The sequence below is a fragment of the Microchirus variegatus genome (genome assembly GCF_963457635.1).
Source record: "Microchirus variegatus genome assembly, chromosome: 6".
Classification (NCBI taxonomy): Eukaryota; Metazoa; Chordata; class Actinopteri; order Pleuronectiformes; family Soleidae; genus Microchirus; species Microchirus variegatus.
The window spans coordinates 4,504,822-4,529,310 of NC_139807.1; the positions used below are offsets into that span (position 1 = coordinate 4,504,822).

The window sequence follows — 24,489 nt, forward strand, 5'->3', positions numbered from 1 at the left end:
AAAAAGTCAAAATCAAGGATGCGCACCATCGGGCCATGCTCGACCCATATCTAAAATCTTAGGGCGATCTGACGGTCAGCGAGATATGCCCGTCACAGACAGACACACAGACACGACTTGCTTTATAGATAGATATTGTAAGATGATACACATAACCAAGCAGTACCACACAAATGTGACCACATCTGACCCTAAAGAGGATATCATTTGAAAGTTTTTGTATCAACCCAGCCTGGCCTATAGGGACCTGACCCAGGTAAGGTATCGGCACTCTTAAGCCACACAGTGCTGCAGCACAAAAGCACACCGGTACTACGAACCGAAACCTCCCTCCAGTCAGCAGAAGGGATTCCACTTATTACCTTGACATCTCGAACATGCACATGGCATCTTAAAGATAAAGATTGCGGGTTTTTGCGATCTCGTTGCAGACACCCTTCCAATTTTAACTTAAGAAAAGAAAGTACTGAAACGTCTGATTCAATTTACCAAGATAGAGAATGATGTTTAAAGGAATCACAGGCCATGGACAAGACAGGCCAAGGGAGTGCAGTGAATATTTTTGAAAAAAATTAGATTCATGTATTCCAACACACAGCAAGGAATTGACTTGAAAATGAAAAGAACCAGTTTACAAAGAGTTTGTATGTTACAGCCGGGGTTCAAAAGTCTGAGACAACTCCCTCAGATAAAGTTAGAGTGATCTCATAGTCTTCACTGTTATTAGCATTATAAAGTGTAACCCCCTCTTCTGCAGCTAAGTATTTTGAAAAATACCAATATGTGGGCTGAGACCAGAGGGGAGAAAAAGGGGAGGAGTCTGTGACAACGAGGCCTCATGCTGATTAGACAGGAGAGTGATGAAATGGTGTACCAATGACTCAAGCGTGGACTAAAATAGCCAATGGCAACATTTGAATGCAGTAGCTGGTGTTTGACCAGAGAGATCACAACATGTATAATTTTGAATCATTTACATAAAACTGTGAAGATTTGGAGTTGGATCAGCAAACATTACCAGATACCCATAAGCACTTTTGTACACTTGAGAATGTTTAGTTACTCTTTAAGCGGCTGTGCAAAAAAAAACATACAATTCCAGAGAATGAGAGCAAGAAAGAAATGAAAAAAAAAATAAAAATGTTTTCTGCCATTCCCATCCGTGATCTCAAGAAAAAAACCCAGGGATCAACTTTAAGTCTTCATCACAGAGGGTCAGTTCAAGGTCAGCTGCTGGTTCAGGTACAAGATGTCGCGCATAACGGTGGCAGATGAATGGAAGGGCTTAGGCCCACCGACAGTAAATACCATGTGTGGGTTTGGTGTGTGATGTGTGTGTGTGTGTGTGTGTGTGTGTGTGGTGTATTTGGCTGTGTGGACAAAATGATGAGAAAACCTATCTTTGTGGGGGAGGGTATTTTGACCTTGAGGACATCTTGGGTGGTCTTCACGAATTTAAAGGGCTTTTTTTGAGGGTCAAGACTTAGCTTTAGGTAATGGTGACAAATGACATTGAGGTTAAATTGGGCTCTAAAATACTGCAGTAACGGGCAAGGAAAGAAAAATGATACTGATTTGTTGTCCTAACAACTATATGAATATTATGTGTATGCATGTGTATATCTGTGACAATAAAACTACATAAAAACGAACTTGTGACATTCATTTTAGTCTGCTGTTATGCTTCTTTTATTGCACCTGACAGCCCGAGAATTGTCGCTGTAAGGCTCAGTGCACCGGCAAGAGGCATTTCTTCACAGCAAAGTGGCAGCTCTAATGTAATCATGTTCACGGAAGGTGCGTGTCCATCATCGACAACCACTACTAGCACTTCTGGAGATCACGCTACCTATCCATACTACTAATTATAGTTAATTGTCAATAAAAAAGAAAAAGAAAAAAGAAGCACTTAGTTGTTTTGATTCACAGTATATTAGCCCGCTTAGGGACAGCAATAACATTTGTTAATCCTCCTCCATTTGCCTTGACATGTCTGACATATTACTTGTGCAATGTACTGGAGAGAGGACATGAGGATATCAACATAAAATATGTGGTAATGGGGGAGTGTGTGCATGTCATGTACAATTACAGTCAACGTTTGCCAAGTCAGATATAAGCTCTCTGTGCCACATAGATAGACAAAGAAAGATAATTAGACGTCAAGATAAAGAATTAAAGGCAGTTCAGGTCAACAGATATGTCAAGTCTTGCTTTGCCTGTGATTACCCTGAACATAGCCAGGGACAAACGCAGATAATGAGCAGCTAATTGATTGGCTCAATTGATGAGCCATTGAATTATAGCCTGGGGATATTTATTGACAGTGTCAGGGACAGATTGCTATAGCTCAACTTGTAAAAAAAAAAAAAAAAAAAAGTGCTAGTTAGGTTCATATGTTGCTCCCTGATATTTTCTGACTCTTTCACAAGTTGGAGAAAATGTTGGAAGGTTCCTACCAATTAGGACTTCGGGGATAGTTGTCAGAGCTGGGATTAAGTTATTTCCCGAAAGGCTATATGTAGGATTTGTAAAACTTCAGCCATGCGTTTAAAATGGCTACTGCAATTTAAATTTAAAATATTGCACCGCAGTTGCCAGATAGTTTCCAGATGATGGAAACAGATTGGCCTGGTGTTATAATATGTTCACGCACATATACCCATCCACATTTACCGTCTATTTATTTCATTAAGCAGTGGATTAGCTCATGTTGAAGCTAAATAACCTGTTGCGTGACATCAGTGAGGGGTGAAATTAAGCCCTTTAAGTTCAGCTATGTTAAAGCTCTCATAGAGTGGTCCTGTTGCACATATATTATGGAGGTCTACTTACATACATTAACTTGTTTTTATGGTCAAAAACCTCCTAGTTGCTGTAAACGAGCCGATATAAATCCTCTTTTCTGACGCTGTTCCCCAGCCGCGATATTTCAGACTCTCACCCTGGCTTCCCAACTGTCTTGTGATTGGCCAGTACCCGGAAGTGACATATTCAGCTCTCAGAAGCGCAGCTCCCCCCTCTGGAACGGTGGATGCACTGCTATTCATTATCAAAACATTGTTTTAACATTGTTTAAATATTGTTTCGTCACGACTCCCCTTTTATGACTCGGAGACCCAGAGTCAGAAGACACTGTCGCTCGTGAAACACCTCCACAACGGACGTTATTCTTCTTCTGCGGTTCAATGTACGCAACCGGATGTGCCCGGACTAGTGCCCGGACTAGTGCCCGGAGCAGGAAGATCTTCTGTTCCGGAGAACCGTTGTTTACATAACTGGACCAGGTTTTTCAGAGATCTCGCTGAGCCCGAGATTACAATAAAACACAGCGTTCTCAGCAGTGGCTGAACTGTTTGTTTTGAACCTTCAGGGCTTCTTAAACAAGGTAATGATGCAGATACACACTAGCCTTAATTGGAACTTCCGGTCTAGGTCCGCTTTAATATTTCCAACACATAGCTGCAGATTAGTGTGTTTGGTTAACTCTTAGAGCAACCTGGGAGTATTTGGTCAGTGCCGTAACAGGCCAAAACACAAACTGAAAACATAAACACAATCTGCAGGCTGCAAAATATCATTTTGCATTGTGGAAATACTGGCTTTACTATTAATATCAGAGAAGCCAGTATTTAAAAAAAAAAGTTTCCTTCATCTCAGCTGATATAATATGGTCATTTGATGACTTAATATGATCGATTCATTACACAGTGCACCTTTAATCCAACATAATTAGCATGGCCTCATGCATAGTGAATCAGTATTAGCAGTAGTATCATGCAAACTTAAATGGTGAAGAAGGACTATGGAGTAACAAGCCGCTCAGCACATGTCATCAGCAAAGAATCTGCTCTAAAAGCCGAAATTCAACAGTGTTTTGACAATTCTGTCTCTGCCTTGACTGGCAGAGAATGCCAGCCAATTCCAATTTGAAATGCGACAAGGAAAAACAAAGCCTGTCAGAATTAGTTGGAGAGATGTCTACTGAGAGCCACATGTGGTGAGAAACAGAGTCAGAGGGGGGAGAGAGAGAAGTAGGAGAGAAAGAGAAGGAAGAAAAAAAAAAAAAGTGTCCCTGCTCTACATGACTCTGTCCCTTAGACACGCGTCATGCTGTTCCCCCCACAGTGGGTGACTCTGACAGGGTACTGTTTGTGCAGCACAGCCCTCCGTGTGATTGATGAGCCTCATTTTGCCAATTAATGGAGAATCCCCTGTTGACTACCATCAGATTCCCGTTTGTAACTGTTAGTGTTTCTGACTGTCACAAATTCATTTTAATTAGAGATGTCTTTCTCCACCGACTTCTATTGCATCTCACTTTTTTTTTTTTTTTCTTTTCCCCCCCGAGCTGTGTGCACAGTAACATGATGGTGAAGTGACCCACTGCATTATTTATCTTCATTAATTTGCTTAGAAAGTGCATGGTTTCAGGTGCTGAAGGCCAAATCTTTATGTAGGAGTCCACCTATGCGTTGACCAAATACCATATCTCAAAATCAATTAGCAAAAGTGAGACGATTAGCGGACGTTATTTGCATAATGAAGTGCTTAATTGCTCCAAAGCAAGCGCATACAGTCAATAAATTTGGATAATGGTTTGCGAGGCAATGTTTATCAGCAGATGGAAGGGAGGGGGAGGAGGAGGGGGGGTCTTCTGCTTTTTATGCACCATGATCCCAGGGTCCTATCTTTGGAGGGCAAGGGTAGAAATCAACAACGTAACTAACGACAGAACAAATATCACATTCCCTCGACAGCATCAGCAAGAAAGGAATAACATTACCTTGGGGGGAAAGGAGAGGAAGTGTTTGGGCATTAGTTTGATTTACATTTTAGAGAGGCTTTCAAAAGGCACACACACAGCAACTTCAGCTAATGACGCTCAGGCCATTTCATCAAGGCGCTTTACCCAGCCTTTTGGGCACTGCCCCATAGCACTTACTTGCAATAAGGCACAACAAATGGTGCTACTATGCCGGGCTACAAAGGAATAAGTGTCACCATTGTATAAATGTCAGCCGTGTACAGTATCCGCTAGCATTAAGCACATTTCACCCAACAACTACTTCAACGGTAATTTTGTTATACATCCATATATATATGGATAATGCCGGCGGCTAAGACAAACAGCATCTCAGGTGCCATTAAATCAATATGATTTTTTTCCTGCATTAACCTGCATTATCTAACTAGAGTCATCTTCCATTGTGAAGGCACGTGTTGAAAAACACTGTAAACCCTGCGCGGCTCATATTTACTCAACAAATAACTCCAGTCACGATTCCCCCTCCACTTGCATTTGATAGAATAATTTGCCAACAATGGGTCTGCCATTCAACTGAGTCTCAGGGATTTCATTAAAACATCAAATGAAAGTGAAATCATGAGCCATGACGGTGGAGAGTGGGGATGGCTAAGCAGAGAAGCGTGGCTGGTGTCTACTGCAGGATTAGAGCTCAGCAACAAGTGCTCAAGGGGAGCTTTGCATCAAACCCAGGAGCCCATGACAAATGAGGGCGGCTGGGCCTCTGTCTATTACCCTGCACTAAGCCCAGGCCTTTTGGGGACGTAATGAGGTGCAGATTGGTGCTGCTGCCACTGGGTCCTTAGCCTGACTTTCCGTGGTGCAGAACAAATCAGTGGAGACCTGGGCCAATAGGGCTGAAGCTACACAGCAGCTGAGCTACATGTAGAAACATGAAGATAAAAGAGATTAACGGAAATCATTTTCTATTACAAAAAAAAAAAAAAAAAAAAACTGGAGCTTCCATTGACCTTGTATGTACCCACCCAGTCACATGTCTTAACCTTACACAGGAAGCACGGAAATGTATTCAATAGGTGTGTAAGGACACATTTTAGATTGCAGCGGAGCAGACTTGAATCCCAAAAGGACAACAGAGAATCCCAAAGGATGTGTGCTGCAAAGGATATGCCACAGGACTAGCAGGGCATGGAGCTTGATCATAGTGTAACAGCGGTAGAAGCCAAAGGGGTAGATCCAGTATAAAGCTTGGGTGTTCCTCCTGCACTCCAACACCACACCTCCTCCATGCCTCTGGGAGCCACAATCCCAGGGGCTTGTCAGCAAGCTTGCACTAATGGATAATGGAGCTGCCACATCAGGCCAAGTGTCACAGACTAACAAGATACTGAATAACTTCTAGGGAATTCACTTATATGACCAGAGGGCACATATGCTGTCAATGGTTTGGCAGTGAACACACAAGATAGCAATATTATACTGTTATATTTCTGCTGACAAAAACGACTAAATGTCTCCGTCAGAGTATTAATAAAAAGAGACTGGCATGTCACTGATTTGGTTGATGATTTGGTTTTGAAAACCCAGAGCTGCCTGAGCCAAACTCATCTCAAATGTACGTATAGTGATATTAAGTGCAGACACTACAGTACAATATACAAACCCCATTTCCAAGAGAACTCATTAAAAATGCCAAGAACTGTTTACTGTAACATTAATTAAACAGACAAAAGGACAAAAAAAAAATTCAAGAGTTTCCACTGAAAACTGAAAATTAAAAAAAAAAGTTTACCATGAGGTTGCATCACTATTTTAAAATACCACTTGAGAATTGGAGATTATAATTGTTGCACCTATGCAGGTGGAGTGTTCATTCTTGCTGTATATACAGTAATACTTAATACAGTCTGTGGTCAGAAGACGGATCTGGATTGCAGACAACAAAGCCATGCTGTTGTAACTCGTGCCAAAGCGGACTTGACATTGTCCTGCTGAAAATAGTCAGGGAGTTCCTGGTGAAATAAATCATCTCAATGGAAGCACATGTTACTACAAAACTCCAATATCAGCATCTGCATCAATGAAACTGTCACATATTTGCAGATAATCCCATTTTTTTCCATCTTTTCCTGAAAAAGCTGAAACTTGGACTGGTCTGACACACGGAACACTGTCTGAGAAGATTGCTGGTATATGGCCTTCTCTTTGTGTCATTTCTCGATCTTGACAGTGTTAAGACAATGACTTTGTTTCTGAGCCCATGTGGCTATTGTTCATCACAGCCACGGTTTCTGCCCTTAGACTTTATGGAATCAAGATCTCCCACGACTACCTGAATCTTTTCACAATATTATGAACTGCTGTGGTGAAAAACCTACATTATTTGCAATCTTGCACTGGGCAATGCTGTCTTTGACATGACTGCCAATTCTCACACACAAAATAGTAAGTTACAACCCATCCTTGTTTACAAAAGTGCAAGCTTTGTGTGAATGCTCTTCTTTTTTTTTTCATCCAATTTCCATCTCACCCCACCTGTTTCCAGTTAACCTGCTTATTGTGCAATCTTCCAGAACAGCATTATTTCTATAACATTTCTTTATTGCAGATTATGAGCTTAGTGAAAACACTGAATAAAGTTTCCTTGCTCTTTTATCTGTTAAATAAAGGTTTTCGTGAGCCAATACATTTCAAATGTTTGTTTTTATGCCATTTTGGGAATGTGCCACAACTTCTCTGTAAATAGGGGGTTGTGTTATTTTAGTGTAGTCACATCAAAACACATCTTTGTGTTTAAATATACAGCATGTTTGCACATTGCTCATATTTGTACTTGTTTGGTCATTTTTCACAGAAGCAATTGTACAGCTGTACTGTTTGGTGAACTAACTTCCACTATTTAAAAAAAACAAAACATAATTTGACAGTTTAAGTAATTTAACAAACAACAAAGGGGAATACCTTGTCCGCACTTATTTTTTTGTGAAAGTAGCGTGAATTACGGAGCCCCCGAAGTGACATGAGAAAAAAAAAATAAATGACACATTTTTTTGGGGGGGAAATTTCGAGTTTCAAAGTCGAGATCTGGAGTTTCCAAAAAAAAAAAAAAAAAAAATTAGTTTTCATCATTTTTTGGAAACTCGAGATCTCGACTTTGAAACTCAAGATTTTTTTTTCGACATTTTTTTTTTTTTTTACACATGTCATTTCGGGGGCTCTGTATTGAATAAATTAGATTGGCTAAGATAAAAATACATACGATGGACGTAGCGTAAATGTTACAGCCCTATTTTACCCATTGTATGTTATGCTTGTTTGACTGACTGTAGGTCAAAGTATACTGTCAGAGCTGTACGTCATAACATTTAATTAAATCTATATAAAGCGGTAGAAAATCTGAGCACTTATAGTCTTATTTTACATTTACATGTTGCCGTTTCTCTGCTCATTGCCAAAATAGCAAAATTCATTTCAGAAAATGTTCATATTAAAATGCATTCATTAAAATTCTAATATCCCGTCTGACGTGCGGCATGCCACGAGAAGGATGAGTATGAGTAACACAGATTTTTTTTTGCTTTGTCTATACAAAGTCCTTCACATTGAGGTCCAAGGTCCAGATATTAGAATGGGTCTGATTTAAGTGTGTGTGTGTGTGTTGTACTTAGAGTATTTATTCTGTCTTTTACTGAATTTGGATAATTAAAAGGCTCCATGGTTTATATTTGCTTCTGTTCCTTGGCCAGGCAATTCACAGTGAATTGCATTAGGAGGAGAAAATTATTTTTAGGGGGATGGGAGTGCTTTGTATGTGTGGCAATGTGTGTGTGTGTGTGTGTGTGTGTAGTTCTGCTTTGCAAATTAAAAGGAGATAGTGAAAGTGCCACCAGCATGATTTAACCCACTTTTAATACACAGTATAGGGAAAAAAAATAAATAAATAAACCCAGTTCTGTAAACAGTCTGACTTACTTTTAATTCAAGCATCCAAAGATGTACTTCAGTTGGATAACTTCTCCGAACATCACTGTGTTTTTTCACCAGACAAAACGACCCTTTAACAGAGGGCTGTTGCTGGGGGGGAGACGGGGGGGGGGGGGACGTTCAGGCAGTTCCAGGTACATAGCAAAACAGAAATAATGTCTCACTCACAGCCATTCATTCCATCTTAAATACCCGGTGCCTTTTAAAGACAGTGCTGCACCTGTACACCCAAGCCAGCGCCTGGAGACAAGAGAGTCTCTGACTGGTGCTATTTGACAAGAACCATCCATAAACAAATTGTAGTGAACATCCTCCTTTGGAGTTGTGAACTAAATCAGGCTGTAGTCTTTGAGGACAACAGCCAGGTGGTGCCTGTATAAATGGATCTGTCGATTTTTTAAGCCACACCGCTGGTATTGCAGACTAGCCCCGGGGCAGAGGAAAAAGATTTAAAAAAAAAAAAAAAAAAAAGTGTCTGAGTCTCCTACCTTTTTGTAGGAGTTGTATACTGTTAGGTATGTGGGCTTTGTAGGAATCGAGGCTCCGGGATTCCGAGGCTTCATTAATTAAACATTAATTTACTGTAATTTAATTCTCGCCCAAACTATTTTTCTAGTGAACACTTGGTCATGTGCAACTGCTGCAAGCTACGCAGCTCCACTCGCTCTGCCTTGTTTAAGACTTAAGCAGCTGCAGATATTTTCAAATGGGAGAACTCAACAGCGCGATGCACGCAAACACACGCAGCACAAACACACACACCTTTGTGTTGCAACTGCATTGACTACCATTCATTTGAACAGAAGCGTTAAGCCCAATTTATACTCCTGCGTAAAGTGCTCTGCGGAGGTTACGCAGAGTCCTCTGCGTCGACGGAGAGGCTGTCGGGGAGCCTCTCCGTCGTCTCCGACTGCACAAAATATTTTTCAAGTGTCCGTCACTCCGTCAAAGGACAACGGAGACGGCAAGAGCTGCGATTGGTCCTCAGGACAGACCGAACGAAGCTGCTCTGTGCCGGCTCACAGTGCGCACCGAGCGTCCACAGAGGCGGAGCTGATCACCGCCAACGACGTCGCTCCCAAACTATAAATACGTCATATCTTAACACACACAGCACGTTTAGACTCGAAATGGCCAATTTCTCGCCTCAAATTATCTTAAAACTGCGTTCCATGACACAGAAAAGTGAGAAACGGCCACTGTTTCAACAACAACAGTCTTTCTCTCTCGGACGCCATTGCTCACTGTAGCCAGAAGGATAACAACCTTGTGCAGCGACCCCTACTGATCGGGCGGGAAATCGCAGCGCGTATCCGTCACCACGACGCAGAAGTATGAAGGCTCGAGGTGTCTCCGTGGTGACGCAGTCCGATAACGCATTACGCAGTCGGAGAAGTATAATGTGGCCTTTATCCTTATCCTTAGCGCCCTAGACTGAACCAACTACAGTATATAAACACACCTGAGCAAAAAGTACTCAGAATTTAAGTTTAAAATCGGATTGGATTTGTGAAATTTGGAAATTACGTCACAGTTCAAAGTTCACTTGGCACGTCTGTGTATTTTGTGACGTCTGCAGACTTATTGCTACTTTATATCACTACTAAAAATGCGATTTAAAATGAATCAGAACTTTACCTAAACAAACACATTTTTGTGTATTATTCCCTGGTGCACCTGCGGCAGAGATCCGTGACGCGTGAGCACTAAGGGTTAATGCTTTAAAACACGAGAAACAATTAGATCCTTAAATCACCAAACAACTTGCATGTAAAAAATGTCAAAAGTTAAAGACGACGAGTCGCAAAAACATCACAATTCCCTCTTTCCTGACAGCAAAATCTCAGACGGTGGCACTGATTATTACCATGGAAACACTCTTGGCTCATCTGTTACGTTGAGCATAAATGGTTGGGGGGGTAATTTAATTATATAATTAGTCCTTTTATTTATGAGGAAAAAATGTCTTGTATTACTACTACACTTGGGGGAAAAAATAAATAAAAAAACAAGACAGATTAAGAGTGATGCACTCTGACTCTGGCCCTGTGGGAAATAAAAGATTAAGCTAAATATCACAAGGTTGGGTTAAGGCACTGAGAACAGCAGCGAGGAGATATATTGGACATGTCCGCACATCCATCACGGCTCAGTCCTGTATCTCACCGTGCCTATCGAGCCACCTCTCTACAATTAATATTCCAATATGCAGAGTCCGGCTCTAAGCCCTCGGCTCTACTTTATCATATCCAGCAGCAAAGTGTGTGTGTGTGTGGGAGAGAGAGAGTGTGTGTGTGTGTGTGTGTTAGCCTTCTCCTCTCTAGTGAAATAGGGCTCTCTGGGGGCTTGTGCCTCAACTCTACAGCCTTTGTGGGCTCCCATTACTTCTGACAGATAGCGATCACTAAACTGCTGAACAAACACCCCATTCAGTCATTTGCATACATTACAGTAATGGAACGAGAAAGATGTATCAATAAAGCCAAATAAAGTGTTTCTACTGAGCTCTAAATTATGTCTTTCTTTCTTTCTTTCTTTTAATTTAAAATGAAAATACTTTTTTTTTTCCTGTAAATGGATGAAACCTGACATTTCTGAAGCCCATGCAAATTAGGGAAGACTAATCGTGCCTGGTTGGGCAAAAAAACAAACAAAACATGAGTTATTACTGGATGTTTAATTAAAAGAATATGCTGTTTTTTGAGGGCGCACATGTTGCATTTAAAATACCTTGCAGTGACCACAGCCTGCTGAAATGAATCTTAAGAAAAAGGATGAGGGAGGGACAAGTACTCACCGAGACAGTGCTCTGAAAATTACTCTTTCTCTCTCTACACACACACACACACACACAAACAACACACATAGACATGCTCACAGACTGACTCATTTATCACATTGCCCAACAGTCAAGACAACAGAGCTTCACTTAACTTTTTCAGGGTTGCTCAAGCATCAAATGCATGAGTTTTAGCTGTTGTTGTTCTTCCATCTGTCATGCTTCAAGGAACCAACATTCTTTTTCTTTTTTTTTTTTAAATCCGAGAGAGAAGTTTTTTTTATTTTATTTTGATTTAAAGCTATGTTTGCCTTGACTCTGTTATCTTATGTGTACCAAAGAATAATGTCAACCCAAAATATACAGCACACATATTTCACTCTGTTCTTGTTCCAGCACTTAGCCGTTGCAAAAAAGACTGAAGTGCTACCTAAGCTCATAGCAAACACTACGCTACTAAAAAAAAAACCTCAGCTTCTTATCTCTCCATCTCTCTGTTTGCGTGCGGTTTAATTTCTATTGCCATGCTCGCTTTCACAAAACAGCTCAATATTTGATGTCTTATATATTTGATATTGCCCTGGGTGACAGACATCAGAGAGGCGGGGTAAATTAATACATACATGTGTACACCCGACATGTCGTGTCGTCGCGGACCCACAGGTCGCCTTAAAGGCAAAAACACGACTGCACGCTTAGTCGCGATGACGCCAGAAAGATTGAGACAAAAAAACACCTGTGTCCTAGATACCTGAGGCACAGTGCTTAGCCACCTAATGCATGGGGCAAAACCATCTGCACCAAATCTCTGCTACACCGTTGAGACAAAGCTGTTGTGAATTTCCTTTTTGCTTGTGTTATTACTATAAATTATATATTTTTATTTGGGGCATAAAAAGAATATCAAACACTACAGGGAGATAACTGAAAGAACAAACAAGTGCCATCACTTGACTCTTATCCGCGTCCCTGCACCCTAAATATTGTAAGAGTACGGAATATGATAAGGAGATACTCCTGTGATTAGCCAAAAACAAGAAGGAAACGGTATATTTTAACCGTAGTGGACACGTTAAAACAGATTGAAACTGAAATACAAGCGATTCATCAGCGCTTTTCCGACTGGTTCCTACTTTTAAATAAGGCAAGGACCAAAATAGATCTTATTAAATCCGACTTAGACAACGTTCTGGCAGTAAAACTTAATCAGGTGAGACGGGGGGGGAAAGGGAGGGTAGAAGAGGAAGTGGGGTGTTTCAGGTCATGGTCAGCCAAGTTTTTCTGTCACTCTCCTGGGAGAAAGACAAGACAGTGAGGCAGCGCCATGATGCAGTATATCTACACTTCTCCATTTCCTCTCACTCAAACCTCTAGTTCTCGAAGGACCCTCAGAATCAATACTGGCTTCAAGGCCTGCTCTTCCTTCAAGCCACCGGGGAGGGCCTGGCTTCAGTTTTATTTATTTAATTTTTTTTTATTACACAAATTCAAGTGCTGTTCTTTGACCGAGCGCACATATTAATGTATTAAGAGGCTGTATGCAAACTTCAAAAACATACGGGCAAAAAGAAAGAAAAATCCCAGATTATTGCTGCCTCACATATGGAAACACCCACTCGTTTGCACTTGAATTAATTCAATTCCCTTTAATGCTCCAAAAAAAAAAAAAAAAAAAAAAGGAGGGGAGTGTACGGCTGACTGTTTTACTGTTTTTCACCCCATGAAAGGCACAGAAAGCCTCAGACATTTGACAATAGACTTGATTTCCACCATCAGTCAAACATATTCAGCGAGGGCCTTTTGTCTCAGAAAGAGCATCCAAGAAAAGTGCAGAGACACGGCTAATTCAATTTGGGAGCAGATATGCTTGGGTTTAAGTGAACCACTCTGTTATCGAAAAAACAGAGTAGGTGCCGCGAGAGCGGATAGCGCCGCAAGTTGCTGTGCGGAGAGGCTCGTGGCACAGGCGGGAGATGAAATCAGGGGATAGGCGATAAGTTCGTTTGAGGGGCTACAGCCCCTATTAGTGTCCCCCGGGGGGGACAGGCAGCGGTGGCAGAGCGCAGAAAAAAATAGCCGCAGGCATGATTTCACTCTTGGGATCCAGGGAGGAGAGGAGAGGGACAACTGATCAACATCTCACTGCAAAGCAGCCAGATGCATTCCCCCACGTTCCCCTGGGTGCCACCTATCACACCAAGTGACTTAAACTGCTTACCCACTGCTTGGAAGAACACAAACAACACGCACCTGTGTCACGACTGTCGACAAAATGGTGGATAAAATGTGCCTTATGTGCCAGAGCACAGATCGTGGTGGTTGTTGTTATATATAATACAACTTAAAATTGTAACTTCTGAGAAACATATATGGGAAAAGGCAACCAAAAAAAAAAGGATATCGACAACTTCTCAACAAACTTATCTTGCGGGTCATCTCTCTTGGGGAAGTTCTCGATGTCAGTCTCGAGCCTCTGGATGTGACGCTCCATCGTTGACAGACTGCTTTTCAAGATCTCAGCTGATACTGTCGACAAGAAGACAGAGAACACACCGATTAATAACAATAATCCAACTTACTTTCAGATGTTTTCTCTCAATGAAGCACTGTGAAAGCAACACAAAACAAACATATTTAGACTATGTCTGTTGCGACATACTGACTCCTACATTATCCATTTTTGAGTGTGACCTGGAAAACGATGTATGTGTAGAGCATGAGTGCATAAGTGTCAACAGTGGCTCATTAATCAGTCTGTAATCACTGTTTGCAGAGTTGCTGTGGAATCCAGCGAATTCAGATCAGGCCTTTCAACTGGAGACTTCAGACAAGCAAGCGGCATCTTAAAGCGGAACTCGACCGGAAGTTCCTATTAACGCTGTTTTTTTGGGTGTGTATCAGCGTCATTACCTTGTTTATGAAGCCCTGAAGGTTCTAAACAAACAGTTCAGCCGTTGCTGAGAACGCTGTGTTTATTGTAATCTCGGGGCTCAACGAGATCTCTGAAAATCCCGTAATAGTTACGTAAACAGCGGTTCTCCTGAACAGCAGATCGTCCTGCTCCGGGCACTAGTCCGGGCACATCCGGTTGCGTACATTGAACCGCAGAAGAAGAATAACGTCCGTTGTGGAGGTGTTTCACGAGCGACAGTGTCTTTCTGACTCTGGGTCTGACTCCGGGTCAAAGTCATAAAAGGGACTGCGGCGGGGAGTCGTGAAGAAGCTACTTTTAAACACTGTTAAAACAATGTTTTGATAATCAGGAGCAGTGCATCCACCGTTCCGGAGGGGGGAGCTGCGCTTCTGAGAGCTGGTGTGCTGAACAGTACTGGCCAATCACAAGACTCTGTCTTCTGGGGGGTGAAAGTTCACCCTGAAACATCGCGGCTGAAGAACAGCGTCAGAAAAGAGGATTTCAATCGGCTCGTTTACAGCAACTAGGAGGTTTTTGACCATAAAAACAAGTTAATATATGTAAGTAGACCTCCATAACTAACATTTATGTGCAACAGGACCACTCTATGTGACCTTTAAGGGATCAGATGGGACAAGAACGTCGATCCGGTACCTTGTTTAGGCCGCTATTGAGGGTCTCGTCTTAATTGTTGCTGCGCAGACACATGTACACAATGCATTTCTGATTTGTCTCAGAAAAGACAAGTGAAATCACTTGCCTTGCCAAAACTGTAGTCATAAAGTATACAAAGTTTAATGAGCCCTGTCACCTCATTTCACTGCAATTTTGACTGCATGGAGTGCGCACTTCACTTTTGACTTTTAACTACTTTTACCATTCTTCTTCAGCTCACACCCTTTCACTCTAACACCCGAACCGAAAATTAACACAAAGATCGGGAGTCGGAGACAAGTTGACAACAAAGTGTTTTAATGAGGGCAGAGCGCCACGACAGCTTAATAAACACCTTTGTTAATCGTATTACGTTACATGTCAACATCGTGCGCGGCTGTGAAAGTGAATACATTATCAGAATTTGGGCTGGTGGTGACAAATGAAAACACACCGACTCCAAACACCGTTTCACATTATCGTTGAGACTCGATTCTCGTTAGATCCACACTTTTTCCTCCTCTCGTTTTATATTTTTGCAAAGGTGTCAACGTGGAAAACCTTTGACGACATGTCATTTAAAGTGTTTCAAAGGCACTGCTAGTAACATTTAAGCAGTTGGTTCATCCTACAGCAGAGTCTTAAAGCTACAGTGCCAAAACTTCCCGTGAGCAGTTATTTGTGTCTCGCTTTACTAGCGCAATGTTCCCGTTTCCTCCATCTGTTCTGAAATGAAAGAAATCGTGTCATCCTGTGTTACAAAAAAAAAAAAAAAAAAAGCACTGCTGCTTGTGTGGAGCACTGTGTGAACTCATGTGACAATGTGGTGTGAATCTAAAAATATGTTTGTTTATAAGATTTCAAAGTTTTTAACATTACATTATTATTCGTCTCACTCTGTTCCCACATTTGCAAAGTTAATCTGTTTACCAGACTGTAATTGAAGTGGAGTCAAGAGAGTGGCTAGTGTACTAATGGACGGAATGTCAAATAATATGTCCTCAGGGACATGAGAGGGTCAACCTTATCTTGCTTTATGTCAATTCCTTTTCTGGGATTTGCTCTTTTTTTCTCAATTTCTGACAATAAGATCATACAACCAACACATTGGAAAGGAAAAACATGAGGCACGCCCACTGCTGTGATCGGTCGAGAAGCACTACAACAAGAGTAAGGGGTAAGGTCACTGTCATTATTGGGGTTGGTGGATGGAAGGCAGGACAGATCCAGTGACTGGCAGACTCAACAATTCCTCCTCCACAATTCTCACAGAACTGACTCCTGGGGATGACAGTGAGAAAACCACACTATCACATATCCCGTTTTTTTCTCCACTGATAGGACCGCTGAGATCAACATGCTCTTATCGCTATGATCTCAGCCCCTCTAATGGCGCAGGAGTCAAATGAACAGCGTTTGGTGGTGGGCAGATGAATAAAGAAGGAGACGAAAAAGCAATTCAAATCGCGCTTGATTCTTCAAGCCACGAGAAGGCCTTCGTCATTCACCGGGGCCTTGTGGTAGCTGCTCGAGGCATGAGTGATAGTATTGTGTAATAATTTGGCTCTAACATTGATCATAGTATCCAATGGCGGCCAAGAATCGGTGACTCAAAATAACCGTGATGGTGTTTCAGGGGAGCCATTTACAGGATCAGAGTGAAGCCACAGGGCTACAATACAGACTATTGTTTACATGGGAATCACTTATCCACGAGACAAACTGGCACACGCGACCGAGGCAGCTGTTCATCCTAAAGAAACACAACTCATTTATACAGTCTGTATTTGCACGCGCACGTTTGTGATGCTTTTTAAGAAGCGATGCATCTCATTATATCACTGTGTTTTATTTTATTTTTTTTTGTATTCTTTTGGGGATTCATTAGCAAAATCACCACTAACATAATGCTGCTATTTTCAAGGGACAAAACATGGCATCACTGGTACGGTCCTTAATATAATTGAAGTTGTTTACTCCATGCCGTAGTTGGCCGTGCCTTATTTTCAAGCAAACAGAAATAACTGTAGTGTAGCCGTGTGGCTGCATGGGGACTCTAAACAGCATCACACAGATAAGGGATATATGTAAAAAAGAAGAAGTTCACTTTGGTGAAAAACACAAACGGCATGATGTATTCCACTGTGGTCAACCTCCCTCAGTTACTGATATGAGCTCTGTAATATTGTCTATCAACACATAACTCATTCCCACGAACAAAAGACAAGCAAATCATATTTCATTAAGCTCTACCCCGTTTCTTTCAAATAAACTGCCAGGGAGAAAATACCGTGCAGCTCACAATACCAAATCAACCGCTATAATGTGAAGATGTCAACTTTATATTCAGTCATTTGTGTGTGTGTGGGGGAGGGGGGAGGGAGGGGGTGGTTGTAATTTTCATTTTGATTTATAGACAAATAATGCCAGTCTTTCATCCAGTGCTCATGCAATGCCGCCAAAGGTTACAAAGGAAATTGAGATTTATTTTCCACGTTACTGCCAACGTTGCATAAAAGATCAAGTTTTAAATAATCTACACACTTGTGGAAACAAAGACAAATGCAACATAAAACCAGAGGAGAAGGTCGTTCATAAATACATTTATCACCTTTGCAAAAGTATGTTTGCAAAGCGAGGGGAGGAGTGGAGGAGGAGGAGGAGGAGGAGGAGGAGGAGGAGGAGGAGGACAGGTGGATGAAATGCATAAACAAAGACATTAGGAATATGGTTGTTATATACAGGCTTTCCTCTTTTAGAAATCATGGTTGGAGATTATGTGTTGCAAAAAGTGTGATCATTATAAATAGTCACACATGATGACTGAGCACCTAAAACATTTGTTTTCCATGTGAATGTGTTCATATTTATGAAGAGTAGGTACAGTAGGTGGTCTTCTACAAGGGCTGAGGTTCTACCTGGAACCATTTTCTTCTGAAAAAACCCTTTCCCGAAAGAAAGGGTTCTTGGTAACACTAATGGTTCCAGTAAGAACCATTTTGATCCAGAGAACCCTTTAAAACCCCTTTATTACCCCAATAAAGGGTTTTAAAAGGGTTCTTGGTGGAATGAAACGTTCTACCTGGAGCCAAAAAGGCTTCTCCTATGAGGACAAGCAGAAAGACCTTATATGGTTCTACATAGCACTTTTATTTCTAAGCGTGTATGAAGAAGCCAATATCAGGGTTCTAGCCAGGATTTTATTTTTAGCGTAATGGTAATGGCGAGGGAGCGCAGCGCCAATTTTTCACCTTGAAAATTTAAGGTGAAAATTGGCCATTCTAAGGGTACCCAAAGAAGAATGTTGTACGTTTTACATCATTTATTCTCGATGGGTCATTTTTATACCATTGTATCTTTGCAGTGTCACAAAGGACGTGCCAGAACACGCTGGGGTGAATTTGACATCTTTCAAACAGTGGTGCGCGGCAAGTATCTAGTTACGGCGGAGTGATTGACATATTTAAGTTGAGAACGGGGCGAAGCATGCTTCTAAAGTTGTTAACGCCGGTGAAATAGATACACTTAAGTAAGCAGCAGTCCAAATATTGGTTAAGGTTTGCAAGCGTCATGATTAGTTCTTGGAATCTAATGGAAAGTGTGAAGCTTTTTGGGGATGGTTTTCATGTGCTTGGCGGTTGCTACGCAGTGGGGGAAACTTAGGGTGGGAGACGCTATGTGCTGCTAATGCACAGACGGGGCGGCAAGCTTTCAAAGAGTTGATTTACAGTCCCTGATCTTCCGGCCTGTACGCGCGCCATTGTATTTTGGGCCATCCCAATTCTGTCCCAAAACATAATTTATCTGTGATTTGAAGTAAATACAGTGAAAATAACGTCCTCGATTTTGCGTGTCGGCCAACAAATCATAGCCGCAACGAGCCGATGCCGCTACCATGCCGCAGCTAGAACCCGGCATATTGATTCGATTTAGTTCAAGTTGGATGTAATACACATTTTAATACTATTAAATTGTATAGTTAACGCGAGTAAAACACTTTCGGTGTGAGATGAATCACTATACTACTTCACACGATCAATTTTATTTCCCCTCTTTAAACTTCTGTTCATGTACTTGCAGCCTGAAGACGGAACAACCTTGAAGTTCTCTATCTATGACCTGACACCCATAGTGTCAGCTGGGAGTTGTATTCATCACACTGCAGTAAAATTGGCTATTGATCAGAGGGACGATGCCAAGACAATGATAAATCTTACGTCTGATAAAGAGCATTTCATATAAATCTATTTTATTTTAAACATCTAACGCACCCGCCTCTAAAATGACACAATTATAAATGAAAAAAAAAAAAAAAAAAACCTTGCTTTGTTAAATGAGTTTTTTTTCGGTGGCACCTGAGGCTGAATGTGAGATGAAGTTAGTAGAGGCAGACTCGCGTATAGCAGAAGGAAGAAACAGAAGGATAAACACATATTCCCCCGACTCAAACGCAGTTGTGGGTGTAAAAGTCATATTGTTGCTGTGAACAAACAGTCGCAGTCTTCTCTCTGATTACTTCAGCTCATATTAAAACGGAGGTTTAACCGGAGTGAGAGGGAACGTTTATTCTCTATTAGGTGCAAATGTTCATTATATCATCTTGCTTTGATTTTCAGTGCTGTGCTTTTGTCCATAGCAAAAAAAAAAATCACTTATCTCTTTATTTATTTATTTTTTTTAACATATGGATGTATTTTAAGTAATTACACACATGTGGGGAGGGGAGGGGGGGGTAAGATTATCACATTAGGCTAGAAAATAGACAATGTCACTGGCAGACAATTAATTTCACTCCGCACAAACTCACAACATGCACAAACCGTCACAACTGCAATTTCCCATCAATGCATTGCGCACTGCATGTGTGCACATAAAAGGGTAAATCCTTTTTACTTTTGCTCTATTTCCTCCCTTGATTTGCATTTCCCTTAAGCTGCCTGCAACAGAAGTGTTATCATAATGGGGGGATTTGTTTTCTGCTTAGAACAGATGCCTCAACGATGAGCAAAACCACAAGGTTAACAAAAAAAAAAAAAAGAAAAAAAAAAAAAGTGTGATGGTTCTAATCTGTAAATGCCCCGGTGCAGGTTTGAGTGCCTTTAATAAATGAATATGTATTTAATATTACAGATGCAATTAATGTCGAATATGATAAAGACATACATTCAAATACAAACGGATGAATAATTCAATGTGGCACTGATAGAAAAGGTTAACAGACAATTGATGAAGGTTACATTATTGTATACCACAGTGGAATGCAGCACATTAGTGGTGCTATTATTATATTAATTAGTCACTACATCACACTGGGTTTTAGCATGCATACATACATACATTAATTGTACATGATTCTCATTCCGTAGTGGTACCTATTGAACACAATATGAGTCATAATGAAATGGGGGGGGGGGGGGGGGGTGGAGCATGTGGACATTAACCCTGAGAAGAATAAAACCAGTAGATGAGCAAAGCATCATTTTTAAAATTTCAACATTTGATTGGGACTGTGGGCCGGAGCCAAACGAGCAAAAAGTGCAGCGAGACACCAAAAACACACTTTATCGTACTTTGCACTTTGGAAGGAGGCCTTGTTTACAATGAGGGTCATGTCTGTGAGACTTTATTGCTTTTGGCAGGCATTGGAGCTGAAGCCCAGTGCCAGGATCTCTGGAGGAATTACAAATGGAGTCAATTACAATATATTTTGATGCATGGGAAAGTTTAGACATTGACCTGGGGGTGATGACAATCCCCCAGGAAGTGCTGAGGGAATCAGTCAGGGTGATGTGCTGGTGTGAGGTGTCTGCCCTCTGCAATACCATGAATAAGAAACTTAACCGGGGGGGGGGGGGCGACAGCGATTTCACTCATCCCTCCTAATTCTCAGCCACATAAAGTCTTGTCTTTGACGGTGGTTATTTCTCTTCGCTAATGCATGTGATTCACTTATGTTGCTATGATGTGTCATACAAAAAAAAAAAAAAAAGAGAAAGGTAGAGCCAGGAGCATGCAGCTGTGCTGTTGTAGAGCATAAGACATTCAGTGCATGAAAGACGTCAATGGAAGATGAGTGACCATGGCCCGAGGAGGCAGAGGGAGTGTGTGTGTGTTGTCTGTTTTCATATACATTAGCACTTACTGATGTCAGTGCTGGTTGTTAAAATTAGTCTCGATGGCCGAGAGGATATTTCTGAACAATTAATCTCAGCGTTGTCCTTATGGAAGTAAATAAACTTTTAAAAAAAAAAAATATATATATATAAGGTTTTTTCTAAATAAACCTTTTTGTTTTTCTTCATTTTAAATTGTAAATTACTGCCATATATTGGATGTTATTCTGGAAAAAATGGGCAAAAACACTTAGTTACTCGACATTCTCTGGTCCTTAAAGGGTTAAAGGGTTAATTACAGTTTCCTAATGGATTTTAACCAACAAAAGCAAATACAACAAAGACCATCTCAACTCGCTATGTGTAAAGATGTATGGGAGTCTGGCAGCAAGGGAGTGAGGTAGTTTATGTGAAAGAGAGTGGAGAGGTGCTCGGCAACGGGCGTGCAGTGATCTTAACAACCTGCAGAGGTTGACTCATGCCTCTAACCTCATTCACGACTTCAAAGTTGCATCTTATCACAAAAAAAAAAAAACTGTGGCTATTTCAGCTGGCACCTCTGAGGGTCACACTTCACTTGACATTTGGAGGCTCAAGAGACCCCAAACCAGACTTGATTATTTGACTTGAGTTGAGATCTGGAAAAACTACAAAAGAGCCACGATGACGGAACGATTTATCGAGCGCCGCGCCCTTCGATGTTAAATAAATATCTTTACAGACGTACAAAAGAACACTTGTCGTATGTTTTGTCCCAGTATTTGAATGTGTAGTGTGTAACCGTTAATATGCCGTAGTTGGGTAAATAATACCCCATAAGAAAGTATGTAATTGTCATCTATGTGAATAATGACATCCACATTATTTTATCATTGCAATAACACAACTTAGTGAAATAAACTGTGAAACAAATCTCTCGAAGGCAAAAGCAATACGATTCACCAAGCAGCGAAGGGAAAACAAGTCTGAGAGACACACAGAAGGGAAAGCATAAGGTGGATCCTCATTATGGCGATGATGCAATTATGCAGTATATGGTTTGTGTAAAGTGCAGCATGGGCTGGGTCTGCTTTGGAGGAGTCATAAAAAAAAAAAATACGGTGCCACGTTTTTTTTTTAGTTTACCACTTTATCGTTCACAGTTGACAATACAAAGCAGACTTAAGTCCGTAAGACACGATTAAAGACGTGTGTAGATTAAATTCAAAGGGATCCGAATGTAATGCTTTCTTCTGGCCACATGCGTGATAATGTCCTTTTAAGTCCCTGGGAAATACGTGGACCCTACAGCTTCAGTTTAAATGTTCCACTGTGTCGTTTACTATATGCTAAATAGCTGGTGGCTAAATCAGAGGAAACGTGTCGAAGTGAAATACTGGCTTTCACCGATAACAATGGTGCAGCCGTGTTTATTCACCAAACATAATGTGTTTTGGTTTGGTGGTGTTTGTGTCGGTTGCACCATCCACCATCACCCACCCACTCAATAACACAGCTTGTAGCAGGTCAATACACTGGATGCCAGCAGAGCGAGCGGGAGAGGGAGAGTGAACTGCACCGGGGCCTAAAAAGCATCGGTACTTCTCTCAAAAATGTCTTGACAGGAGGAGAAGAAAAAAATGATGGCCTGCAGTTGGAGACGCATTAAAATGTAGACACTCAAAGTGGAGAGGAGGCTGACGACAGACCGTGACAGACAGATGCTTTTCTCCCAGACGGAAAGAAGCTAATACTCTCTCTCCTCCTCCTCCTCCTCCTCCTCCTCCTCCCTTTCACTGTTTTTGTTTGATATTTAATGTACAGTACACAATGCTGTTAATGGGTTAGGCTTATTATTGTTGCCTTGTCATCTCTTCATCATGTGATAATTCTCCACTGCATTCACTTTCAATCTCGACATGTTGCAAAAATGAACCCAACATATGCATTTATTCATTGGGCAGCCCGTGGCCAAGTGGAAAGGGAACTTGGCTTGTAACCGGAGGGTTGCCAGTTCGAGTCAAACGTGTTCTGGAGTACCTCAAATTAATGTTACTGGACCATCAACATAACGAGACTGCCTGGATTTATATTGATTTAATGAGTGAGAGCGATTCTGCCCCTTTCTTCTACTTCTTTCAAAATAACCTTTCACTTTCAATATCTGGCAGTTTAGGAATTACGGTACCGAGAAACTGATGTCACAAGCTTGTAAGGCGCTGGTGAATCTCATATAAGGGCACAAAGGTCTCAGCTGACATGGGGCGAAAGGCGGGGTACACCCTGGAGAGTCCATAGTTTGTGTATATTCTAAGAGTTCTTATAATAAGAAGTATACGCATGCCAGGATGATAACAGAAGGGTTAGACCTGTGTTTGTCCTACACTCTTAGAAATAAAAGTGCTAAGTAGAACCATATGAGGTCCTTCGGCTGTGTCCTCATACGAGAACCCTTTTTGGCTCCAGGTAGAACCTTTTTATAAAGGTTCCATCTGGAACCCATTTGGAGGGTTCCACCAAGAAACCTTTTAAAAGCCTTTATTCAGGAAAGGGGTTTCAAAGGGTTCTCTGGATCAAAATGGTTCTTACTGGAATCATTAGTATTACCAAGAACTTTTGGAAAACCCTTTCTTCGGGGAAGGGTTTTTCAGAAGCAAATGGTTCCGGGTAGAACCTCAGCCCTTGTAGAAGGATCCCTTTTGGAACCCTTATTTCTAAGAGTGTACTATTGGTCTATTACACCAGATTTATTCAAGACATGCTTGATCATTGCATACACATGTTGCATGAGTTCCACTCATTGACAGTCTGCTAATACATAAGAACTTCACAGAATTTGACAGAATTTTAAAAAATCTTCTGTTTAGAGTCCAGGCGTAGCAACATTTCATGCTACACAACCACAAGGAGTGAGGATGCCTCGCAAAAGTTTGTGGCTCATAACTCAAAGTTACTGCGTAAGACATGTCTGATGTTGTTGTTGTAATAAAAACAAATGCGTGTACTTGGAAATGTGATTATCGTGGAGTGATGTCATGTGCAGGAGGTAAAGCAGTGAGCTGCACATGAGGCGGAGAGGGAGCGCATATTTTCACTGTGTCGTCTCAACTTCTCTCCGATACGGTTTTTTTCCAAATCCAATAATGCCCTCGGTCGTTCACATCAGACTGATGTATCCGCAGATAAAGGTTGTTTGCTGTTCATTTTGACCCAAGGTTGCCGGGAGTAATTCTTAAAAGTTTTTCTTTTTTTTTTTGCTAGGAAATGTTGTCATTCGAATTGACCTGAGACTGACCTC

The 24,489-nt window shown here is 41.3% G+C and overlaps 1 protein-coding gene across 1 annotated transcript in view; it reads right to left on the minus strand.

Annotated features, from left to right (window-relative positions):
- Window positions 1–24,489, minus strand: part of diaph2 (diaphanous-related formin 2) — a gene marked incomplete at its 5' end in the record, with an annotated part of 361,962 nt that overhangs the window by 86,151 nt on the left and 251,322 nt on the right. Inside the window, one exon of the mRNA XM_083890769.1 lies at window positions 13,933–14,057. Coding sequence (XP_083746895.1) covers window positions 13,933–14,057 — 125 coding nt within the window. The remainder of the gene's footprint in view (window positions 1–13,932; window positions 14,058–24,489) is intronic.